Genomic DNA, 23,290 nt, shown 5'->3' with positions numbered 1-23,290 from the left:
CCTGTCCCACTGTGGGGGCAGTGAGTGAGCAGCTGTGTAGGGCTTAGGTGCCCACTCGGGTATAAGCTCCACTTGGAATACAGCCACTGTGTCTAATAACACAAAACAATTTACAGCTTTGGTGACTTTATCTGAGTCTTGTGCTGGTAGCAGACACAATATTCCATACCACTCTCTTTAAGGTGGAAGAATAATTATAAACATTTCTCATAGGAAGTAATCAAAAATAATGAAGTAGAAATCTTTTATGTAAAGCTGAGAAAACTACACAAAGGTGGACAGCCATCTTTAAACTTGGTGTATAATTTTTAAAGTGGATAAAAATACTAGTTAGCCCCTTTCATTAAGAGTGGTTACAAGTACCCGTTATTCTTCCTCTGACATGAATGTCTCTTAGCAGTCCATTCCTCAGCAAAACAAAGCTTTCTAAATGTTTTCTAGTGCTCTTAGTTACTAGTGGTCCTTGTAAGGGAGATGTATGCGCCTCAGAGCAGAGCTATCTAAACTAGCTCTGAACAAGCTGCTTAACCACCAGAAGGCAACAACACTGGAGCACTGCTCCCCTAGGCATCACGCCTTCTTTGGCTGAGCCTGATCTTGAGGGAAAACAGGTCAGCGCTCCTGCCTCAGGCTGGAAGAACTGCTGCTGTTCAGAGGGAGGGCAGTGCTACGTCCAAGAGGCTTATTAACCCCTTGCACAGGCAAACGTGCCTCCAAATTTTTTGAGTAAACCTGAGGACAAGGAAGGGCCTCTATCCAGTGCCAAAGTTTCCAGCTGAAAAATAACAATAGAAACGGTGGTGGGAGGGGGAATTGTCATTAGCTACATCACACCTTTTGAAGTACCCAGCGCCCTTGCAGGAGCAGGGAGTCCACAGTGCCCCAGCAATAACACCTTTTGCCCTAAGTTATCTCTGGGTTTTGTGTAAGGGCATGGGGAAGAGCGGCATCTTTCAACTCATTTATTTTCAGGTTCAGAGGAAGGTAACATGAAAGTTACCTCTGACGGTAGTTTGCAAATGGCACGCTTTAGAGATCTGTGTTGAATAGTTGGGTTTGTTTTTTTTTAAAAGTAACAAGAAGCAACTAACAATCTATGGAGAACTTTTATCATCTAATACTCCATAAGACAGTGCACTTTGGGAGATTACATATGCTGCATCTCAGAAGATGGTGTAAGATCAGAAGAACTATTGCTCTAAACATTTTTCCATGAGCCAGTTGCTTCCTCCAAAAAGGACACAGCAGTAGCAGCACAGGATTTCGTTTCTGAGTATCCTGGTTCCCTCTATTTGGAAATGCAGCTAAGAATGGAAGGTCCCAGTCATTGCTTGAGCATCCCAGGGAACGTATTAGGAAGTCAGCATCTCTCCTCAAGTCCTCTAAGTCCTGGCAGTCTGGTTGTTGTAATATACTTAAGCACAACAGGCATTTGGCTGCTAGCAAAGCAAATGCTGCCTAAGCCACCACGGCAGCCTGCCAGCTGGAAGCATCCCACGAGCCGCCCGTTGGCCCATGCAACGTAGCATGGTATTACTTTGATCAGCTTTCATGTACACAAGACTTGTTTGTACTAGAAGAGTGACTTATATGGTGAATACCACCTCTGGGAGTAAAGGATCTTTTGCTTATTTTACTCTGAAAAATATGAGCAAGTAACAGCTAGAATGATTTAGCCTGAGCAACAGCTTCATTTTCTTTGGTGTAAACCAATACTCATGTCCATTCCCTCCCTTACTTCTAGCTGCTTTCATTGCTAAACTTCTGCATCCTCCAGAAGGCAAGCTTAGTTTAATTCACCAGGATTTTTTGGTAAGAAGCATCTGTTATGCCATTAATTACCTTTCTTCAGGTGGTCAGAAAGCCAACGGCATTAGCATTTACTGTCTGAATTGGTGGATGTCACTGTTCATTCAACCAACAAACTTCTGCCCTTTATTTACAGTGGAAGAAATTTATTGTAACTTAAAATAGCTCCTGCTCCACATATGAGTTCAAGGCAACTTTTGAGATTACCTACCACTTCATTGTTTTTTCACCAGCTTGCCTTCTAGAACCAGCCAGCATCTCTCTTCCTTTATGTAGGCGAGCTTCAGAAACTATTTTTAGGAAAGGAGGGGAACAGTAATAATAAAAGAATCCACATCCACAGGAGTTGCATATTTGTTGTACTGATATATTCCAGGCTTGTGTGGTTTTTACATTTATATAGTTTACATTTTGCTTGACCCATAAATAACACTTGCAAGATTAAGAGGGCCATAGTTTAGAGAGTATTTACATAGCCCCACCATGCATACAGAGCTTTTAATACCTAATAGACAAAATCAAGCTGTTTTGCACTAAACATTTTTCAATATTTTTCAACTTAAAACCCCTGACTAAAATACAAGCAATATTTCATCCATAATGCTGCTGTTAAACCCCTAAGAAATCTAGTCTGATAGTGTAACAAACTTCTTCAAATTCAGGGATATAAAAATATTCAGCTTTTAAAATTTTAACTGTACAATATGTACATTAGTATTTGCACTGTTAAATTATGAATACATTTAAGCCTATGAAATACTACATTATAAATATCAATGTTTTTTGATTTAGAATTACAGCTAATACATTTAAAACCTGGCTAATGCATTTGAAAAGACACAATTCTGGAGCCTAATCCTTTAAGCCCTTATGAAAGTATTTGTTACATAAGTAAGTAGGTCCATTGACTTAAATGGGGTTACATGCCTGAGCAAAGGACTCCAGCAGTTGTACTTCTCTCTCTCTCTCTTTCACTGCTGGGGGGGGGTAGGGGGCACGGCCTAAAAACCATCACCACTCATTGGCAGCTAAGTCCAATTCCAGCAGCTGAGTTAATACCTTCCTTTAAACAGGCACATAAAAACCCTTAGAGAGGGATGGAATTCTTAAAAAAAACTGTGGAGGGAAAAACCATGAAAGTTAAATGTATAACCCATTTACTGCTGCTTTAGGATACACCAAGGCCTCAAGCATTTCAGTGCCCACATTCTGATTTCTACCTCCCTAGTAGTGACTCTTTGGAAGAGGAGCATTTTCCCAAATAAAAACAATTCCAGTTTATGTAAGGAAACTTGAAGGAGGAAGAACAAGCTTTATCAGAGAAGAAAGGGCACAATATAAAGCCACCTTTTTCTTGGCAGTAAGACGAGAAAGTTAAAGATTACCCTGTGGGTATAGCTACAGCACAGGACTGACAATTTTATTTATTGATATTTGTTGAATCCCCCCTCTCAGGTAATTCAACATAGGTGAATAGCGAGCATAAAATAAAATGTCTACAGAACGCCTGTATCAAGAACTGCAGTAATGCTATTTTGACAGCTGAAACATAACATGTAAACCTAGCAATATCTGAGCAGATCATCATTTGGCATGGCGACATTTCTGAATCTTACTTGTACGATGTAAACTCTGGCGGGGTTATCATCATTTACACTGGCAAAGCATTAAGAACCTTAGCAACTTGCCTAAGTACAATTATTAATATAAAAAGATGTGGTTCAAACTGTAGCTACAGAGTTGACTCGTCTTCCCAACTGTTGAAAACAAATTAAGAAATGATGCAATTTTTTCCTTTGTGTCCCCTCTTCTTCTTTGATTTGGTTGTCCTTTGTCCAAACTGAGAACTAGATAATGCAGTAGTTGGACCAGAAAGGTCATCTGTGTAGTACGGATATCTCAGTGATCGTGGCTGTGGAATTGGCTGTCCTAGAAAATATCCTTCCTCTTCAGAATCAGATGATGAGGATGAAGTTGAACACCAGGAGTCATCTTCCTCACCATACAATCCAAAAAATTTATCAACCACCTGATTCCGCAGTGCATAATCAGACCTAGTATGGGCATACTGTCCATACAGCTCCGCATTTTGAATATATGCCCGAATCTCGCGTGAGCTTCTGTTCTGAATGAATTTTTCATGATCCTGAGGGGAGTAATAACGAAACCTCTCTCTTGGAGAGCATCTTCTTTCTGTGGCCAAGTTAAGTGCATTATCTGAACGAGACTTCCTACTTCTTCTACGATGATGAGAAGGACGATTTCCACGCTCTTCAAAATGGTAAACACGCCTACGAGTCCTTTCACTCATTGGAGGCTGACGTATTTCAACATTCTCATAACTTCCATTATCAATAACATCATCTGAAAACTTCACTTGCTGTGGTCTAGACTGGGATTTAGATCTTCTCAGTACAGGCATATGCACTGGCTTTTCCTCTGGTAAGACCTTTTCCTGACACAACTCTGAGCTCAGACTCTTCAAGGACTCTGTGCTCCGGTGGAGCATTGAAGAATTCAGAGTTCCCATGTTGCTCATCTTCTCACAGTCCTCTACCTCCAGTTCTTGGAAAGTTTGCAAAGAATAGAGAGATGGCCGTGGCTTGCCTTCTCCATCCATTGAAGCACCTGTGGTGGGAGTGGAAAAAGGAGAAGGAAAATGAGAGGACTATCAAAGAGATAAGTATTATAACAAAATATTAAACATTTATTTTCAAGTAAAGCAGACCTTATTAGTGGTTTTTTGGGAACTATTACCAAAAGCACTAGCTTCATAGAAGAATAAGCTTTATTTTGACTTAAAACATTGAAGTATTAGCTCTGATTACCAAATAATTAGCTAACATTAGGACATCAAGAGTGGAAGAAGTTTAATGAGTTTAAAATATTTAAACAGCTCTAACACGCATACAGCTAAACCTCTAAGAAAAAAGAACTACTTAAAATTGTTTTAGAGTCCTTGCTTGCCATTTTTAAGGCTAAAATATTTTCATGTTTCTGGTATCACTCGTTTCAATATTCCAGCTGTTGCTACAGGAAAGCCAGGCTTACTGCCTCGCAAAGAAGAATCCTTTACCCTCAAAAAGTCATCAGCAGTAAGCTGGCCTGGTTTACTCCAGGTTTGCGTACAATGACCCTTCATTGTAGTCTGCCCTGTGATGTTCCCAGGTGCAATACCTCTAGTTCCTCCTCCACCCATGCCCCCAAACAAAGATTCCCTCGTCAGTTCCTTCATTACTGCTTGGACAATCCAGCTTGTGGTCAGTCCTGAGCTACACAAGTAGCTACAATAATTCATATTACAGAAGGAAAGGAATGGAGAAGCAGATAGGACAAGTTTTAAAATGGGTGTCTCATACCTAACTCTCGTGTTTGGGCTTTGTAGGGGAATAAGAAAGGAAGGTTAACCCACACACGTGCACACACAGACACTTGTATATCTGACTTTTATCCCTTTGGCTAATTTCAATGACATTTGACAAGGAGGTTCACAAAAGTGGATTATCAGTTTCTCTCCAGTCAATGGAGAAAGATAATCTCATAAACCTCATTTCCTGAGGCTAAGAAGGTTATCATCCTCTCAGATTTTCTACATATTTTTACAAGCAAATCAGGGAATTACCTAAAATGTTTTGCAGATTATCTTTAATATTACCCTAGTATATAATGCAACTTCTTGTACTTAAGGTACAGAAAAAAATAAATCTTCATTTGCTAAAAGCAGTGGTTTGTATATAACGAATGCATAGTTCAAGACCATTCTTAGTCTGTTTAACATGGATTTTTTTTTCTTATAAGCAAAGGAAAGAATACAAAAGGAAAGGAGAAGCACTTACATAGAATTTAAGGAGCAGAAAGGTATCTTGTGGAAGAATATGTGCTTGATAAAAGCTATTGCCTACTTTACAGGCATCTCCTGCTACTAAAGCTCTTTAGAAATCCCAGATATGAAAAGTCTTAGTTCAAAATACTCCAACATGCATGCTTTGGTTGACCTCTCCATCAAAACCATTCATTTTTTCCCCCATTACCTGTTATGTTAGACAAAGCCAAAGAATCCATTGAGTCTCGAACACTTTGTTCTTGCTGTTTCAGGTCAGACAAACATTCAAGTGAACCTCCATACCACGGTGTTTGGTCATGTTTGTATCCTGACGCCCCGTGTTCCATGTCTAGCTCCTGGATCTTCCTGCTGCTGGCAGGGCCAGGGTGGCTGCCATAGGCAGAGTCACCCAAGCCATCTTGCGACTGGGCCCAGTACATGTCTGACTGATACTTCTTACTTGCTAGGCTTGGATTATTTTTTTTCAAGTCCAACTTGCTCTTGACCATGCTATCAGAAATCCAGTGTTCACTTGATCTAATGTCTACTTCAGCAGGCTGCTGGAAGAGGCTTTTATCACCAAACTTCAGAAGAAGTTGAGTCATGTAGTCTTCGTGTTCAGCCCATTCTTCAGGGTCTTCAGGCATTTCTTGCTCTACTCTTCCTTTCCAGAAGTCTTCATTAACAAACCTTGCCTCCTCCCTTGAAAGGCTTAAATCATCCAGCTTACGAGAAAGAGTATCATCAGCATTGCCTGAAAGGCCAGGAAATTTGTAATTGAGGGCCGGTGACAGGAGGAGAGACTGGCGGCACTGGTCAGCTGACCGGCTGCTTTTTCCCATGCGGACGCTCCTCCTGGAATCTCTAGATCGAGCAGACTGAAATGCAGAATCAGAAGAGTCGGAGGCATGAACATCCTCTCCCAAGCTGCAGGTTTTTGAACAGTAAATCTGCCCTTGCTTTGGAAGGAAAGGGCAGCCAAGCAAAGAGGTCTTGCACTGAGCACAAGAAAAGCAAGTCTCTGTGGCATGCCAGTGCTGTCCATCATAGGTCATCTGAGCATGGTCAACACCTGGAAAGGGAGAAAAAGCAATGCTTTGGGTTTCTCTGGAAAAAAAAAAAAACAAAACAAAACACTTGCCCACTCCACACTTCTGGAATGTGAAACAATTTCATAAATTGGCTTTCCCTTAATTTTTACATTTAATGCTTAAAAAGGACATACTTACCAATGTGTTCCCCACAGGTCTCACAGTATTCTGCATAGAGCGATTCAAAACAGTTACAGCAGAATGGTCGCCCATCCTTCATGATGTATCTCTGACCACCCAGGATTGTTTCACACTCAAGGCAACAAAAGTGCTTCATGTGCCAGTGGCGACCTTCAGCTTCTGTGCACTCATCAGCAAAAATGATCTTTTCAAAGATAAAAAGTAAACTTTTAGTCAAGTGGCCAAAACCTCACCTTAGGGGTTAGGGCATGCAAAATATCCTAATTGTGCAGTTTACACACTAAATTTATTTTTATTTAGCTGCCTTTTGAATACAAAGATAGAAACATCAATCTCCTACAGCAACTGCAATATTCTGACCTCTTCTATAACAAACAAAAAAACCAACCAAACCTGTACTTTTTAAAGGAAAAAAAAAAAAGACAACATAAGAACTCAACCACTAAAGAAGCTGCTGTCAGAATGACATTTTTGAAGTAGAAAAAGGATCTGTACAAATATTCCATCTACAAGATTCAGTTCTAAATACAAACAGATATATGTGCTTTCTATATACCATCATATTGCTTGTAATATTGCCAATTTGACAAGAAATGCAACACCCCTCAGCCTTCACACACATCTATGCAGTAGAGTCCTGACTTCTTAAACGAAGTCTTCCTAGCTCTTCTTAAACGAGCTCTTCCTAGAAAGGTTGGACTAGATGATCCCTGAGGTCCCTTCCAACCTGGGATTCTGTGATTCTGTGAATGTGTCTGAAGTTAGTAATTGCCCAAGTGATGCAGAACAACAGGAGCATAGATTGGGTGTAAAATGTGAATTATTTACCTCATCACAAGCTGAACATCGAGGTTTGAGAAGTTCAGCGTGGTGTCTGCCACAGTGAATTTTTCCATCTTGGTAGAAGTAGATAAGGTCAACGAGCAGCTCATTACACGTGAAGCACACAAAACATGACGGATGCCAGCACACGCCAGGCCCAGCTCTCGAGGCAAAAACTGCAACTTCGCCACCATTCACTTTTGTACCACACTAGGAACAAAACCAGAAAGTGAACACACTTCCCATCCCAAACTTCTAGCTTCTAGCATTTAAGCTAAGTCAAAACACCAAACCCAATATGCAGGTTTTATTCCAAAATTCTGACAATAGGGGAAAAAGTATTCTGAATTTTGGTCTAGACAAACCCTGTACATCAACAACCCTTTTGTGAATACAAGTTTCCTTTATACATAATAACATTTTTAAGCACATGCCTGCTTTTCGTTTGTCATTGCTTTAGTATGTGTCAGCAGCAGGGTTTTTCTGAGGAGGAAATGTATCAAAGATTCAGTTCATTTTCAGTATCAAAGGTTCTGTTTTCCTTAAGCAAGCACTACCTTCTTTCTATTTACGTGCAGCTTCAAAAATACTTTTTTTTTTTTTTTGGTGTCCCAACAGACAGAGATAATTACATGTAACACTGAGATACTGTAGTTTTACATTATTCAGCCTGCTAGTTAGCTTGTGGCACCAGCAGTATTACCTGTTCACAAACCGCATGCATCACTGCTCTTGAGAGTAGTTTAATAGTGCCTCGGCCGAGTGCCTCCTTTTTGCGCTGAGAACTGAACATCTGCAGTTCCTTCTTTTCTTCTTCACTTAAAGACTGGCAGTATCTCACCTTCCAGTGGAAACACACGAGAACTTACTTCAGATACTGAGCTTTTAAAGTACCAGATTAGTAATAAGGGCATAGATGCAAGAAATTCATCAGGCCTCCTAGCAATCATCATTAAACTTTTCCAGCTTGTTCTCTACCATCCTAATATTTAGCTAATATGGCCTAACACAAAGGTAGTACAGAGGAAGATTTTGTATTAAAGGGGGAAACCCCACCATACTAAACTATGAAGTTGTCTAGGCAAGAAATAAGATTTTAAAAAGCCAAACGAAAACCTGCTGCTATCCTAAAACAATGGAATGAACCTAAATAAACCATAACAATGTCCTTTAGACTTATGGTTAAGTGCCCACAACTAAGTATTGCAGTGTACACAAGATCTTAAGTATTGACACCCCCGCCCCCTTTCCTTACAAAGAGCTTGTTTGTTATTTCCACTTCTTCTCCAAATTACACTGCATATCTGAGATGCAAACCTTTTACTGTCACAAAGCATCCTTTTTCTGTGCTACAGTGCAATTCCAGGAATTTGTAGGTTCCTGGTAATTGGTGGGTGGCTGCAAACACTATAAAACCAACTTGTGTTAAGTTTATTGCAGTGACACCAGCTTCCCTAACAAGCAAAGGCAGCGTCCTTCCAGACAGCTCTTATCTGCACACAAGCCAACCGGACAGCTAAACAATGGACTCAGTGTACACACCATGCTGCTTTATAGGTCAGATGCCACTGCAGGCCATGGTGTGGGCTTGTAATAAATACACAGGTAGGTAATTCTCCCTGTAAAAGCCGCCAGGGAGACCTAAGCCCTGACGGTGCATCCTAAATTCTCTATTTACCTCATTATCGTGGGGTGGCAGCTGATAGAGAAGTTGTTTAATTCGGTGTTTCTCTCCAGGGCTGTTAACGTAAGGGACCTTCTCCTCGGGCAAGCAGGCAAAATACAGCTGGACCTGACCAGGAGGAACGCAGGGTTCAGACGGAGGAACACACATCACCCAAGACACGCAAGCATCCTTCAGCTACTGTTTTATCTCAGGTCTCATTTACGAGGGAAGAAGGTTACGCTACATTAGACCTGTGACAGGGTTTGTGCTGAAAATACGAGACCCAGATGAACCAGCTCAGCAAACCTGAATTGTCTCCGATAAAACTAGCACCCAGCTGCTGAATTGCTTTTCTGGAATGCAATTTGCAGTGACAATTAGGGGGGTATCGTAAATTATGCACATTTAATGTTCTCATTATTCCCATCCCCTTCAGGGCTGGTCAACAACCCCGTGGAAATTCCAAGTTTCCCTCTGCAATTTACCACACAAGCCATGAAGCTCTCCAGAAAACAGCCACTATATAAACAAATTTAATTTGCTCTCTGCATTTTACACATTGTTGAGACAAAAGCTGTTTTGTAGTCTCCTGCTGATCAGGTTCACCCAAAGCATCAGCTTTCATTGCTTCCATGTGGGCTTTGGTTAGAAGGTGAAAACATCCTTCCCTTGGGAGGAGGCTGGATCCAGCCACATTTCAATCAGATGCAAATTTACTACAAAATTTTCATGGGCTGCAAGTTTTTGATAAAGAAATCAATATGAGGTGTACACACCTACCAATCTTCACTTTTTTTTTTTTAAAAGAAGAAAATTATGACAGGAAAGCTGTAATGAACACTATGACAAAGCCCAATGGTAAAAAATATTTTCGTGGAACAGCTACAGATTTATTGTTTTTCCTATGCAGTTTCCAGCTTGTCACAAGGCCTGGGGCTGTAAATAAGAGCCGGCTATTGGCAAAAATATTACTTGCCATCCAGCTTTAAATAATGCTCAGGTCAACAGCTTATTACTGTGCAAGACAGATGAAAAAGCAGCAGTAATCAGTCACTTGACTCAGGAAGTAAGGGAAAGGTGTACGACACATGATTTGGCCTTCATTTAACCAAAATTTAAACATCAGAAGTCTACTGTAAGCCCACTTGCTACTGACTGTATTTTAAGCTGTAGGAATAGTTAACGATATGCAGGACCCAGTGAAGCTTTAAAGATACTTTATGCCCTTTTGTCAAGTTTCTTGCACCTTTCTCAAAATAAGTAATTCTTCTTAGAAAAAATCTTCAGTGAGTTTGAGCTGGGTTATGAGGATATTTTACATTTAATTGTTCTGGCAGAACATTAGCTTGCTGTTCGCCTTAAGGTTCGATTCATCAGGTCCTTATATATTCTTAAGTAAGTGATAAAAATAGTTTCCCTAAAAATAGTTTATTGCTTGCCATTCCTGCTGACTTTTTACTTTTTTAACAATTAAGAAAAATCTCTGCAGTGCAAAAAGGAGACACCTTCTGAGACTTTAGACTGCAATAGCTTGCCAGCTGAAGGAGGGTTGCTCTGCCTCCCATTAACAACATTGCAAAGCCACTCTACCCGTTTAACCCTGGATATTACTGAGTACACAGCTTCAGCACAGTTTTGATATCATCAAATAAAGGAATATTATGAGAGGTTCATTTTGATCTCAGCTTGCTCATCAATGATTTGACTTTTATAAAAGATAAAGAAGAAAGGGGAGAGGGGAAGGAACAGCCCAACCAACCCATGAGTGTCAGCTCTAGAGACCGTACAAGAGGAATCCTGGCATGAACAAGTGGCAGGCATACAACTAGTCAAACAAGTGAAAAATACATTACTACCTGTCACAGTGACAGAACACTTTGGTTTGTGTGTGCTGTAGTAACTTACATGTTCTACATGTCAAATGCCTAATTATTTGAAGAGTTGTGCAAGTGCAGTGAAGCACTGGCCAAGTAGCACAGCGCCACGAGGTATGCCACAAGCTTTAATTTGGAACATAAAACTCCTCGGTGGTGAGGATTTTAAGCTCCCTAAACACAGCCTCACTGGAATAGGAAACAAAAGTGTAGAGTTCTAGATGAATTTATGTTTTATATATTATAAGAATTTTTAACTAGATTTGTAAAAGCAGGGTATCGCTCCCTTAGACAGTCCTTACAAGGCTTATTTTAAAAATGCAGAAGCAGAGTTGGTACCTGCTCTGGTCTGAGGCCTGGGGGGACCCAGGCATATTCTTCCAAGGCACAGCCAGAGTCATCGTCAGATGTTGAGCTTCGCTGACACCCAAAAACGAGATTGTTAGCTTTGGGCTCCATCTCCGATGGCGTAAGTGTGAAGCGTTAAATATTTCAGCTGCAGCTCATCAAGCAATTGATCTGGAGGAAGAGATTAACAAAGCTTTAATAAATTTGAACATGCAATGACTAATTATCAGTGTAAATTATCTTACAATGGTTTAGTATTCCTTGCTTTGCCCAGAACAATAAACGATTGAAGCATCATTACAACTTGCTACAAGCAATTCAAAAGTGCTTAAAAGAGTTATAAAAATAAAACTACTCAAGAAAAAGAAAACTAGACACACACTACCACGGCTGGCAACCAACATGTATTTTAACATTATCACTTCTCATCTTTTATACTTCTGCTTGTTTCACATCACAGGTTATATGTAGGTATATCTAGGAAAGACTCATTGAGCAGATATTAACAAAAGGAATGACATAAGCTCTTCCTGAAGTCACTACTACCACCAATCTAGTAACACAAAAGACATGACAACCTCTTGTCAAAAACTAAAGAAACTGTTGAGGAAAGACGGTTGTGCAAGTAGCATCCTGTTTTACACAAGGTAGGCACAGAGCAGTGAGCGTCTGCTGGATTCCTCTGAGAACTTTGTTTTAGCTGTATCAGAGCGGAAGGGCGTTGGTCCAGTTAAATATCTGAAATCCAATTATGCCAGATTAGGCTCTGTAAAATACATCATAATTGTTCTGTTAATTTAAAACCCTACAGGGAGATGCTTCTGTTGATTCATGAAGCCTGCAAAGCTTAATATCACTGGGATCATTTTGAGTCACAACTGGCAAAGGCAGCTCTCACCAACATCCACAGCATTCTGCAGTAAAAAGCTTGTTAAGATAAATATCTTACATTAATTCTAGCAGTTCTTGGGAAATTCAGACCAGGAATTTCAGTGAAATACAGATTAGCAAAAGCAAAAAGGATGTATCCTACCACGACAAACACCCTGACAACTGGGGTTAGAAACAAGCTTGCTTTTACAGTACAACATTACACATGAGCTGGGCCTTCCCCACGTTGCACAATTCTTTCACTTATTCATCTAAACACAGATGCAATTTTGTCAGTGCTAGATCTGAGCTGTAGAAAATTCCAATCTCCTTGACCCGATAACCTTGCTGGTTGGTCTAAAGGGGAGGGCAATCTAAAAACTTCTGGTGGGTCCCACATTACATTCCCAGTCTCATAACCAGCATATTAGAGCAAGTAAGTTCTGCTAGATCACAGGTGGAAGAAAGATTTAAGACTGTGTACCCAAGTATTCTGCTAGTTACACAGCAGGAGGTTCTCCTTCTTCAAGCATGAGGCACTGGTTAGCGCCAGGCTCTGTTGATTCAGTTCATAAACCCAAACCTGCTCCATAAAAAGTGGCCACATGCACCCAAAGCTACAAACTTGGAGAAATGACGATATTCAGTGTTACAGTCTATCTACCCCCACTTTCAACAAGTCCATACATTCCCACACCCAATAAAAGGAGATGGGATTACTTAACTCTTCCACTGGGCTAGTGCTCAAAAAATTCAGCTTGTTTGTTAACTTTATTCCAAAAATTTCTGGTTCAAAAACATGTGCTATTTTTGGCACACTGCTAAGATGCCAACACACCTCTATTACACTGCATAGCTGCACTGTAATAAAAGATGCATTTACTATTTGATAGGGCAAGCAAACCTGCCAACCTCCCCTTTGAGAACAAGCTATTTCCACAAAGCTTGTCAGCTGTCAGGCAAATTTCTGAAATCTTACTGTAGCTGAACAAGTGAAGGTTAGGAAACCAGCTTCCGAGCTTAGCATCACCATATTACAACCTCAGTCACGGAAGGCAAGTAAAAGCAAATTCAGTCCCAAAAGCTCAATCCTGTATATTTAAAATATAAAGACAGGCATCCTGGTACATACTAAATCCCCTGAACTAATTTCCTTCAGAAACAGATAATAAGACAAGTGATACCAAACCATTTCCCCTCTCCACGCACCAGTGGAAGTGAAGTCAACCATCAGGTATGGGTTTTGTTATTGTTTGTATAAAACTGGGGGGCACGGGAGGAGGGATGGAGGAATACTGAGGTGCACTTAAGAAATCACTGCTAGCAAAGAAGGCAACAGTGCTCACTGATGCAGACGGATGGACACGCTCAGGTTGGCAGCTTGTGTCCCGCATCATCTATACCTGAATAATTCTTAAGTATAATATCACTATGAGTATCACTGAGAAGCCCAAGTCCTAATACGATTATTTTAGCAGCAGATGAACTGTTTTACAATTTCCCTCCAGAAAGGGGTAGATACGTGGTTTACAATAATTTGCCACTCGCTGATGCCTAAGCTGGTATTTCCAACTCTTACGGCATTGCATCATGAGAACTTACATTGGTCAGACTGTCACTTTTCAAGCACTGATTCCTGCCCAATAACACCGGAATAAAACACGTCACTAGATGAAACATCTTTGCCCACATTTCATCAGGCAGCCCAACCCCAACCGCACCACAGGAAGAGAATCTGAAATGTAATTTAGGCAAAGAGAAAGGTTCAGCACTGCCAGTCCCCAGGCACCGGAGTGGGGTGTACCCCGGCCCGCTCACAAAACACCCCATGCTCACAAGCACAGGGTATCTCAGTAATTGCTTCATATTGATTATTCAGAAACCTCTCTCCATAAGATCAAAGATTAACTTCTCTGACTTATTTCTCTTGAAAGACAAGGAAACAAAACAAAAGCTGAATACATGCAGGCTTGTTAACTTTTCTGAGGATTTTTGAACACTAAGGGTACATGCTACATCTACACAGCAAAAAGCAGCGCTGGGTAACAATGGGATTTCAAGTATAGCAAAGGTACGTAAGTGCAGGAGCGTTGCCCAATTCCAGAGGAAATAAGGCATTGATACCAGAGAGACCACACTGCTTTAACACGAGTCTGATCTGATCCTGCCTGGGCCACCTTTGACGCATCCGTTTCAGACAGCACGCGCGCCAGCTCCAGCAGGAGAGAACCACAGACCCACAGGCCCATTTTCCCGGTGATACAGGGCAGGCTGAAAGTATGGCTGGTAGAGGATAAAGTAAAAATACACCTCACCTCCAACTGCAAAATGCAACTTTGCAGTCAGGGTGCTCCTCCCCAGATAAGGCGACTGGAAATGTTTAAAGGGAGGTTCATAAACCCCAATGAACGGAGAATATTCAAAGGACAGCATTCACTTAAAAAAAACCCCAAACAACAACAACAAAAAAACCCACATCAAAACGCTACCATAGAGCTAATGATAACGCAGCTAGAAAATGACTGACAGTACACCATGTGTCAATACAGCCATGTCACAAATATTGTGGTGTTGCTGAGAGTGAGGTTTCTAAACCAGCCCAGCTTAACAGCAGGCTACCTGCAGAACTATTTTAGCAATTGCTTGTTTAGGAGTTTCTCCTTCCTCTCCTGCTCAAGTGTAATTTGGTTTGCATTTTAAAACTACGGGGTTCTTCCTCCCCGCCCCCCCAACCGCACTCACCCTTCAAAGTGATCTGTTTAAAATGATTACATCCTAAGGAGGATTCAAATGAATATAAACAACAGCTGAAAAAATAAATGTTTTCTGAGGGATGAGTGGAAAGGTGGTCTTTCTACTCCTGCCATGACATCTACAAAACGCAGCAAGGACGTTTTGTTTTGCTTTATTGAAGTCAGGGGAACATTTTGAGGTTTCAGCTCTGTTCAAATACTACCTCTCACAGAAAGCTTCACAGCCTACAAGGAGGTATTTCACTGGCAGCTTGACAGTAATGTAATTGAACTAAACAGCTAAATTTGATTGAAAAAGAAAAGCAATTAATATTTTTTCCACGGATTTATTAAAATGACCGTGTTACGACGAAGTTTTCTGAAGCGAAGACAAACCACGCTCCTAGTGACAAACCTATCGGCACACAAAATGTTAGGATATCAAACTCGGAGCAAAGCTATTGCTGAACCCCATATGAATGTTATCCCTGTGCTAGGATTTCCAGCTCACTGATTATGTTCACCCCTGACCAGATAGAAGAGGTCATGATTTGTGAGCACAGTTAGACAAACATCTCCTTGCCCATCCCCTGCTGTTTTACTCTGTCCTGCAGGGCAAATTGTTTAACAACTTTTTTGTTAGAAGGCTTGTTAACAAGGCTATAGGGGATACAAGATGCATATCACATGCATCCATTCACAATGAAGGCTCAACGAGTTAAGATTAGCATGGCCAACCCATTCACCTGCTTATTTAATCCCCGGTGCCTGATAACTACATTAGAAGAGGAAGGGTGTAATACGGCAGCAATAAACCACCATAAAGTCACTATTTGTAATTTAAAGACTATTTCCAATATGCATTAGGCGAGCGATCGGAAGGTCCCATTCCCTAGCTACAGTACAGGGAACGTATTTACAGACAGCTCTCTAGCTCTGTTCTTGGGACATAGGGATCCAGAGCCGAGGAGCAGAATTTGTATCAGCACCAGCACACCGGGACTTCTTCAGCTGTTGAGTCCTTTGAGTAATGAACTACCCAAAGCAGTGGGGGAAGGAGCGAAGCCTGTATTCCTGCCCATTCACCAGACCTTTAGGGGACCCTAGAAATAAGAACTTTTTTCACTTTCGTTAGCCAGCGCACAAGGACCGACGGAAGAGTTTACTGCTTTCCTCCTCTAGCATCCCAGCGCAAAGATCGCTTTTCCAGCTGGAAGCTGGACGAACCTTCTCAGGGTTATTTTCTTTTGACGGCCCGTACGGCAAGGACAGGGACCTGCATTAACAAAAGGAGGAAGCGCCGTGACAAAGCATCGCCCCGCGCCAACACATCTGATTTGGACATATTATGCTTGGCGCTGCGCAGCGCTGATGGAAATACAAGCGCTCGCTGCAGCTCGGCAAGAACCAAACCTCTAGCCGAGGAAGTGATATTCTCACGGATGCTTCCCCCTCTCTCCCTTAAGAGGGTGTACAGATTTAGAAAGAAAGAAATCTTGCCTTTTACAGTCTCCCATTGATTTTTTTTTTTTTTTTAGTTCTATTTTAAACAGCAGCCAGACTTTACTCCAATGTACACATATACTCAGGTTTCACCCCGTCACCTGTTGGCTCCCGAACAACACCCTTCTTTGTTAGGGCTCACAGCCCTCATTTGAGACAAGTTTCCAGAGAAAACACTTCAAGAAAGTGTTCAATAAGTCACAAGACCGAAGTTGTAAAAACAAAATTCCGCGCATAGCCCGGTTTATTCTGACAGACCCGCTGAGCCAGGGGCGCTCACGGCGGCGGCGCCGGGAGGATGCCTCCCCCGGCAGGCAGCGCTCTCCGAAGGACAGGTGGGATTCTCCCCCGTCCTGCCCACATTTCAGGTGGGTCAGAGGCGCCCCCGGGTCCCGCCCCGGCACCCGCGCAGCCCCTCCGGCGGGCGAGGGAGAGCGGGTACAAGTCACCCCAAATTACCTGCTCGCGGCCCGGCTGCTGGGGGGGACGGGGAGGGGGACGGGAGGGGGGGCGCCGGAGGGGCTCTGCCCGCTGCACACCCGACCCCGCGCCCCCTCCCTCCGCTCGCGGCTTCCAGCCGAGCCCCCCTGCGCTGGAGGGGCGCGGGGGCAGCACGCCCGGCGGCTCACCTCGGCCCGCAGCGCGGCCCCGCTCCGCTCCGCTCCGCTCCCCTGGCCGGTCCGGAGGAGCGGCCAGCGCCGAGGGAAGGGGCGGCGGGGAGGGGGGGGGGGGGGCTCCTCCTGCCCTGCCCCTGCCGGGCGGTGCCGCCGCCTCCCCTCCTCGTCCCGCCTGCTGGGAGCCCTACCTGCGCCGCCCCCCCGACCCCGACCACCCTCCCCGCAAACCAGGGAGGGGGGGCAGCCTCCCGAGCGCTCCTCCCCAAACGCACCCCCCACCGGCAGCGCCTCCCACCTCCCGCCCCCCCCGGGGGGCTCCCCGCGGCATCCCCCGCCGGGGCAGGGGGGGCGGCCCCAACGCCCCTCACCGCTCCTCCGTGAGGCAGCGGGAGGAATTTCTCCCACCAGCCATCTTCCCTTCAAAGCGCTGCCCGAGGCGGGGGCGGGAGGGGGAGAAGGAAGGGGGGAGCCCCCCCCCCGCCACCGACCCCGAGGCAGGAATGGTCGCCGGCCCCGCCGCCTGCCTACCGGGGCGGGGGCGGGGGGGGAAACCAAGCGTTTGCAGAAGCAATAAATTTCTCCGCTCAGGACACGACGGACAATGCGGTTCAGCGACCACAAACGCTTTTGTTCGAGTTTGACGCCCGAAATAGATTTCCCACCCCACCCTCCGCCGGGCTCCGGGCTGACCCTGCCCGCCCCCGCCGCCGCCCCGCGCGGCGAAGCCCACGGGGGACTTGGGGAAGGGCGGGAAAACGTTTGTTCTACGATCGCTGTATATAAATAAAAATAATAATAAATCAACCAGAAGCTGAGGACCACAGCGAGCGGGTGTCCAGCGCTGCCTCCCTCGGCACATCCCCAACGAGAAGGAGGCGTCCGAGCCCCAGCTTATGCACAGAAAAGTAACACCCGGGCTCCTGGGGCTTGTTCTAAACGCCCGTGGACAAACGCCTTTCACTCCCCCCGCAGCGTGGGCATAAAAAGCCCCGAGAGGCGGGTGGTTCGGCTTCAAAGGCTGGCGGGCAGCTTCCCCTCCGGCACCGTGAATGGCGCGCTCAGATTTCCTCCTTCCTCTTCTCACCCGCTCCTCGTCTCCCCTTGGAAAGTCATTATCAAAGGGAATTTATTCGCGCCACATCTCGGGGTCAAAGCGGCGACACCCCCTTCGCCTCGAGAGGCAGCAACGGGCAGCAGCGACCCAGCCTCCCCTTCCCACCCCCCACCCCCCGGTCCGGTCCCTCCCGTGTGCCCCCCGAGGTCCCGCCGTCGGGGGCGCCTTATCTTCCCGGGCCCGCCGTGCGGGACGGCGACGGGGCACTTCGCAGACACTTATCGCTTCCCCCAGGAATCGAATTTGCATGAATTTAAATTCAGCTTTTCTAAATTTGAATGACTTTGCCCGCAGGGTGCTAAGGGGAGCCGGTCCTGACGGGTAAAGGCGCGGCCGTTGCCGCGGGCAGAGGAGCGTCCCTGTCCCCGTCATCCCCATCCCTGTCCCTGTCCCATCAGCCGGTACATGCAAGTTCCAAGGTGGGCCGGGTGGAGCCCCGCGCCCCCTCCCTTGTGCTGATAAACCACCGCCAGACGCGGCCAGAGAGAAAGGCAGGGTTGATGGATTAGGCTCAACACCGGGCTATCTGATCTCGAGTGGCAAAACCCATCCTAGGTTAACGACGTTAAAAACAGCCCGTTGTCTCCAGCCCATCCCTGTCACAAACCGCCTGCGGCATGAGACATGCCCAGGGACCTCACGGTTACACGGGGGACCGTGGGTGGATGAACAAGGTCCCCATGCCAGTCCAGCCCCATGAAATCAAAGCCGCAGCCTGTGGCTCCCACAGCAGAAAAAACCTGCTAAAACTCCAGCAAATTAAGCAGCTCCAATCCTTCCACACCCCATTTCACTTCCATAAGCAGTTTCACTGGTTGTACTACCTCCATTCTTAAACTGCTACGTTGTTTTGAGGTCAAAGTTGGCATATCACTTGGACGAACTAGAGATTTTGTCAGAGCTCTTCTCAAGTGCTGGCTTTACAAGACCCGGACTGTTTTCTGTTCTGTTTGGTGGACTGAGCAGACCCCATCTGGTGGCCAGCTGAACATCCGCCAACTCCATTCATCATTAATCAAAAATGGAAATGTCATGAGTAACGTTTACTCTTCCCCACTACATGACTGAATTAAATACCAGCAATTTGCATATATTGTCTACTTTTCCAGGGGTGCCTGACCTTTTCTTAGCAGTTCCCCGCAGCGAGGACTCACCGCGTCTGCACAGCACGTTGCAAAAAGGAGAATCTCATTTGGGGACTTCTGCAACACAACCAACTCAATGGCTGCAGATAAGTTTGCTAAGTTTCCTGACCTAGAGCCTAGCGAAGCCAAAGAAGAGAGGTTCATTTACTTTACTGGGCAGTCAAACTGCCCCTGATCTTGCTAACCCTTTCCCTGACACCGAAGCGTTTGAGGACATACAGAGATAGTTGGCTGCGCTGCTCTTTTATCCCGGACTTTTCTGGCTCGAGCACAGAAACTACTATACTGTTCTGGGCAATGCACTTAAAGATTATCAGGCCAAAAACAACCATTGTGATCTTCAAGCCTGAACTCATGTGGTCGTAAGATTTTCCTAAAATTACTGTCTGCTTGAACAAAACATTTGATTTTGATTTAAAAGTACCAGCAATGAAAACCTCACTACAACTCCTGTTAAATCCACTACAGCCCTTGTTAAATTGTTTCAATTAGTCAATTATTTTAAACTTTTTTTTTCTTTTAAAGTCTCAGATTGCTGTGTTTCAGTGCTCAAACACTGGATCCTGGATCGTATCATACTCTTGAATGTTAGGCTAAAGAACCAGCTATCATAAACTCCCTGTAGGCATTTGCAAATTGTGAAAGTCATTCCTTAACTCTCTCTTCTGATTCAGGCTGCTTCCACAGGAACAAATTTGTTGCTAAGGTGCTTTGTTTATTTTTACACAACAAATATGACAGCACACATACGTGTTATCTGAAGCATAAACTATGCTACAGAAGTTGCCCCCCCACCCCAAAAAAAAAAAAGCTAAAAAAAGACAGGCACAAACTGACTTGCCCTTTAAGGCATGTTCCACATTCTTGACTGTAGCTGGGCAGAGCTGATCCTTCAAACAACCGGATGGTTCAAGGGACTTATAATGGATAGGGAACCTTTTGCCCTAAGGTATCAGCACAAATTTAGTCTAGGTAACAACTTACTTTTACTACTGACCAGGCATGGGGTGTTCTCTGGCCTGTAAGAAATTCACTAAGCTTATCAGTGTGGTTTCCCAGTTCCGCAATTATCCACATCAGGGAACATCCCCTGAGATAACGCTGTAATTGCTACCTTTGTTGGCAGTCACAGAAGAGAAACCAAGGAGCAGAGGACAAATTAACCTCTTGTGCTTCAGAGGCGGCTTCTTTGGGTAGGACAGTGGCATAACACCCACCTCTCAAGCCCCATTAGTTCTGTGGATAAACAGAGGAGATCACCCTCTACATCATCACCCTTTAATGATCACCACCCCCACTCCAAGAGTTTTAATTAAGCATCATCTCAACTGTATATTTAAAATAAAAAGTCGAGAGTTAGCTATGAAAGGTGAAAGTATGCAGTAAGGTGAATGGAAGCTAGAACAAAAAAAAAAAATCTGTGAGTAATAATTCTTTCAGAGAAGTCAATGAGAAAACTATTCAAAATAAACCAGGTTTCGTGTTTTGAAACAAAACAAACCAAGAAAGGTTTTGCATGTTTCTGACAGCACAGAAGGAGTCCACAGAGCAGGAATTACAACTGCACCCCAAGGGGTTATGCACAAATCAAAGCCCACGCCTGACACAGGCCCGTATGCCCCTCAGGAATTTTAGGGATGGTGACTCGACCATGTATGGTCCTGCCTGCAGGCTACAGCACAGGGAGCTCTACAATGCCTTTACAGTACCAAGGTCCTTCCCACCTTCAGTGGCCCCAGGTCTGTGCCCCGAGGGAGAGAAGAGGCCAGAGTAAGGGATGCAATTCCACCAGGGTCTGAGCTGATCTACAGGAAAACCCAACCCAGTGAAAAAATGCTGCTTTAGTTCCCTGGACCTGCCAGTGCTAGCACAAGGGAAAACCAGGACCAACTCCTATGAGGCTGGACAGTTGTGGAGCTGCAGGCTCAGTTCTCAGCCTTGCTCCCTCTCCGTTCTGGGAAAACAGAGTCGTGGGCCTTGCAAGCACAAGGGCAAGAGGGTATTGCTCAGCTGGTGCATAAACTGTTTGACAGTTGGACTTGATGATCTTAGAGGTCTTTTCCAACCTCAATGATTCTATGATTCTAAACAGCCTGACCTCCAAGACCACTTTACAAGATGCTCAAAAGCAAAATTTAACTATGTTCACCTCGGTGTGTTCAGAAACCCATGTGGACATCCATCTGCATCTCTTGAATGACTTGTCAAACCTGGGCCTAGGCCTCCTCTCACAAGTTAAGAACATGAGCGTGGAAGTACAACTTCATAGGTGGCACAGTAGTAGTTAGTAGTAGTGGGTAGTTTGCACAATTTTACCACTACTTATGATCGCTACCTGACACACTGGATGACCTTGAAACAAAGCTGAAGCCTTGAAGGACCCAAATGGGCCACCAGAGCAAGGTTACCCCTCTTTGTGCTACTCTGTGCCTACAGTCATAGGTAAACCTCCCTGTGCTCTCCCTGTTCAACATCGCTTCCTCCTGCCCACCCAAACAGGAGAGTTTGGCACCAACAGCAGATCACCCCGTGCTGCTGGGAGTACAAGCTACAAGAGGCAGATTGATGCCGTTACTGCTTTATCGGGGCTTCTCACCTGGGTCTCTGACTGGTGTCTTCCTGTATTTTCTTTTTTCAGGCTGCAAAGAAAGAGCATGGAAGCAGTACCTCATGAGCCTTGATGTCTCCAGAGTCTGAATCTTTGCTATTTTTTAAATAACTTTTAAAAATACAGAGAAAACCAGCTCCATGGGAAACAGGCTGGTAAAAGACACGAGATGATATGCATCAGAGAGGGGTAGATATGGGGATTAAAAGTAAGCGTGCATATGAAATGCAACAAGTAAAAAAATACAGAGAAGACAGCAATGCCCCAAACAACTTCTGAAAGTAAGTGAAAACATACAATGGAAATATTAACATCAGATAACAAATCAGGAGACAAGTGGCACTACACAAATGAACAAACAAACAAATAAATAAATAAGAGAAATGCTCATTTGTATTTTCACCCACCAGACAATGGGAGCCACTGAGGCATCCAGCAACCGGACATCAAGGAGGGAAAACAGCGCCTGAACAGCTTGCTACGGAGAGCTGCACCAGCTACCGCTGGCCTGAAGACTGGCCAGCATCAGCTACTGCGTGTTGGGAATGCATGTCCAAGAGGTTTATTTTATTTCCTTTTCTTAATGCTCTCAGAGTTGAAGACCAACACACCTTTTAAAACCACGATCCTACTTTGCTTCAGCAGCAAAGAATTAAAGTTTCATTAAAATGCCCTTCCTTGTTGGATCGGGCTAGGACTTGCTTCTGAACCAACAGGTCTGTTGCTGTATCTGGAAACTCTTAACCCCACAGGCTTTTCTGAAGACAGTAATCTTGATTTTATCGTAATTGGCTCCGCGCAGCCCACAGTCACACAGGGCAGGGGTAACCGCCCGGGTGCCCACAATACCACCGCAACCACCAGCTGACGGGTGCGAGTGGGGCTCTCCTACCCACAACGACACCCTCGGTTAATTAGCGCCCCGTTTCCCAGGCTGCACAAGGCACAACAAAGTGCGTTGCAACAACATGCGCCCGCAACGCTTTGCCGGTAGCAGAGGCTGACGCAGGGTGGAATCGCTGCCTGGGCTTTTAATAACACCCCAGCACAAACACCATTATGCAATGGGGTAGGTGTTGCACGGCCAGTGCTAATGCGCTGTTTGCTTATTGAGGGACTTTTCAGCC

The 23,290-nt window shown here is 44.4% G+C and overlaps 1 protein-coding gene across 2 annotated transcripts in view; it reads right to left on the bottom strand.

Annotated features, from left to right (window-relative positions):
* Positions 1-1,919: 1,919 nt before the first annotated feature.
* PRICKLE1 (prickle planar cell polarity protein 1) overlaps positions 1,920-23,290 on the bottom strand; it is a 69,458-nt gene continuing 48,087 nt past the window's right edge. The window contains exons 1-8 of one of the 2 annotated variants that reach the window (XM_075080983.1): positions 17,665-17,684; positions 11,566-11,745; positions 9,365-9,478; positions 8,390-8,527; positions 7,693-7,896; positions 6,862-7,048; positions 5,841-6,704; positions 1,920-4,437 (exon numbers count right to left, since the gene is read on the bottom strand). In XM_075080983.1, the coding sequence (XP_074937084.1) occupies positions 3,581-4,437; positions 5,841-6,704; positions 6,862-7,048; positions 7,693-7,896; positions 8,390-8,527; positions 9,365-9,478; positions 11,566-11,685 (2,484 nt within the window). In that variant the 5' untranslated portion in view covers positions 11,686-11,745; positions 17,665-17,684 and the 3' untranslated portion in view covers positions 1,920-3,580. Of the gene's footprint in view, positions 4,438-5,840; positions 6,705-6,861; positions 7,049-7,692; positions 7,897-8,389; positions 8,528-9,364; positions 9,479-11,565; positions 11,746-17,664; positions 17,685-23,290 lie in introns of those variants that run through there. The other variant, XM_075080982.1, reaches the window with a different exon arrangement.

Source organism: Phalacrocorax aristotelis, chromosome 1 (assembly GCF_949628215.1).
Source record: "Phalacrocorax aristotelis chromosome 1, bGulAri2.1, whole genome shotgun sequence".
NCBI lineage: Eukaryota > Metazoa > Chordata > Aves > Suliformes > Phalacrocoracidae > Phalacrocorax > Phalacrocorax aristotelis.
The sequence above is the reverse complement of the archived record's forward strand: the minus strand, read 5'-3'. Positions and strand labels throughout refer to the sequence as shown.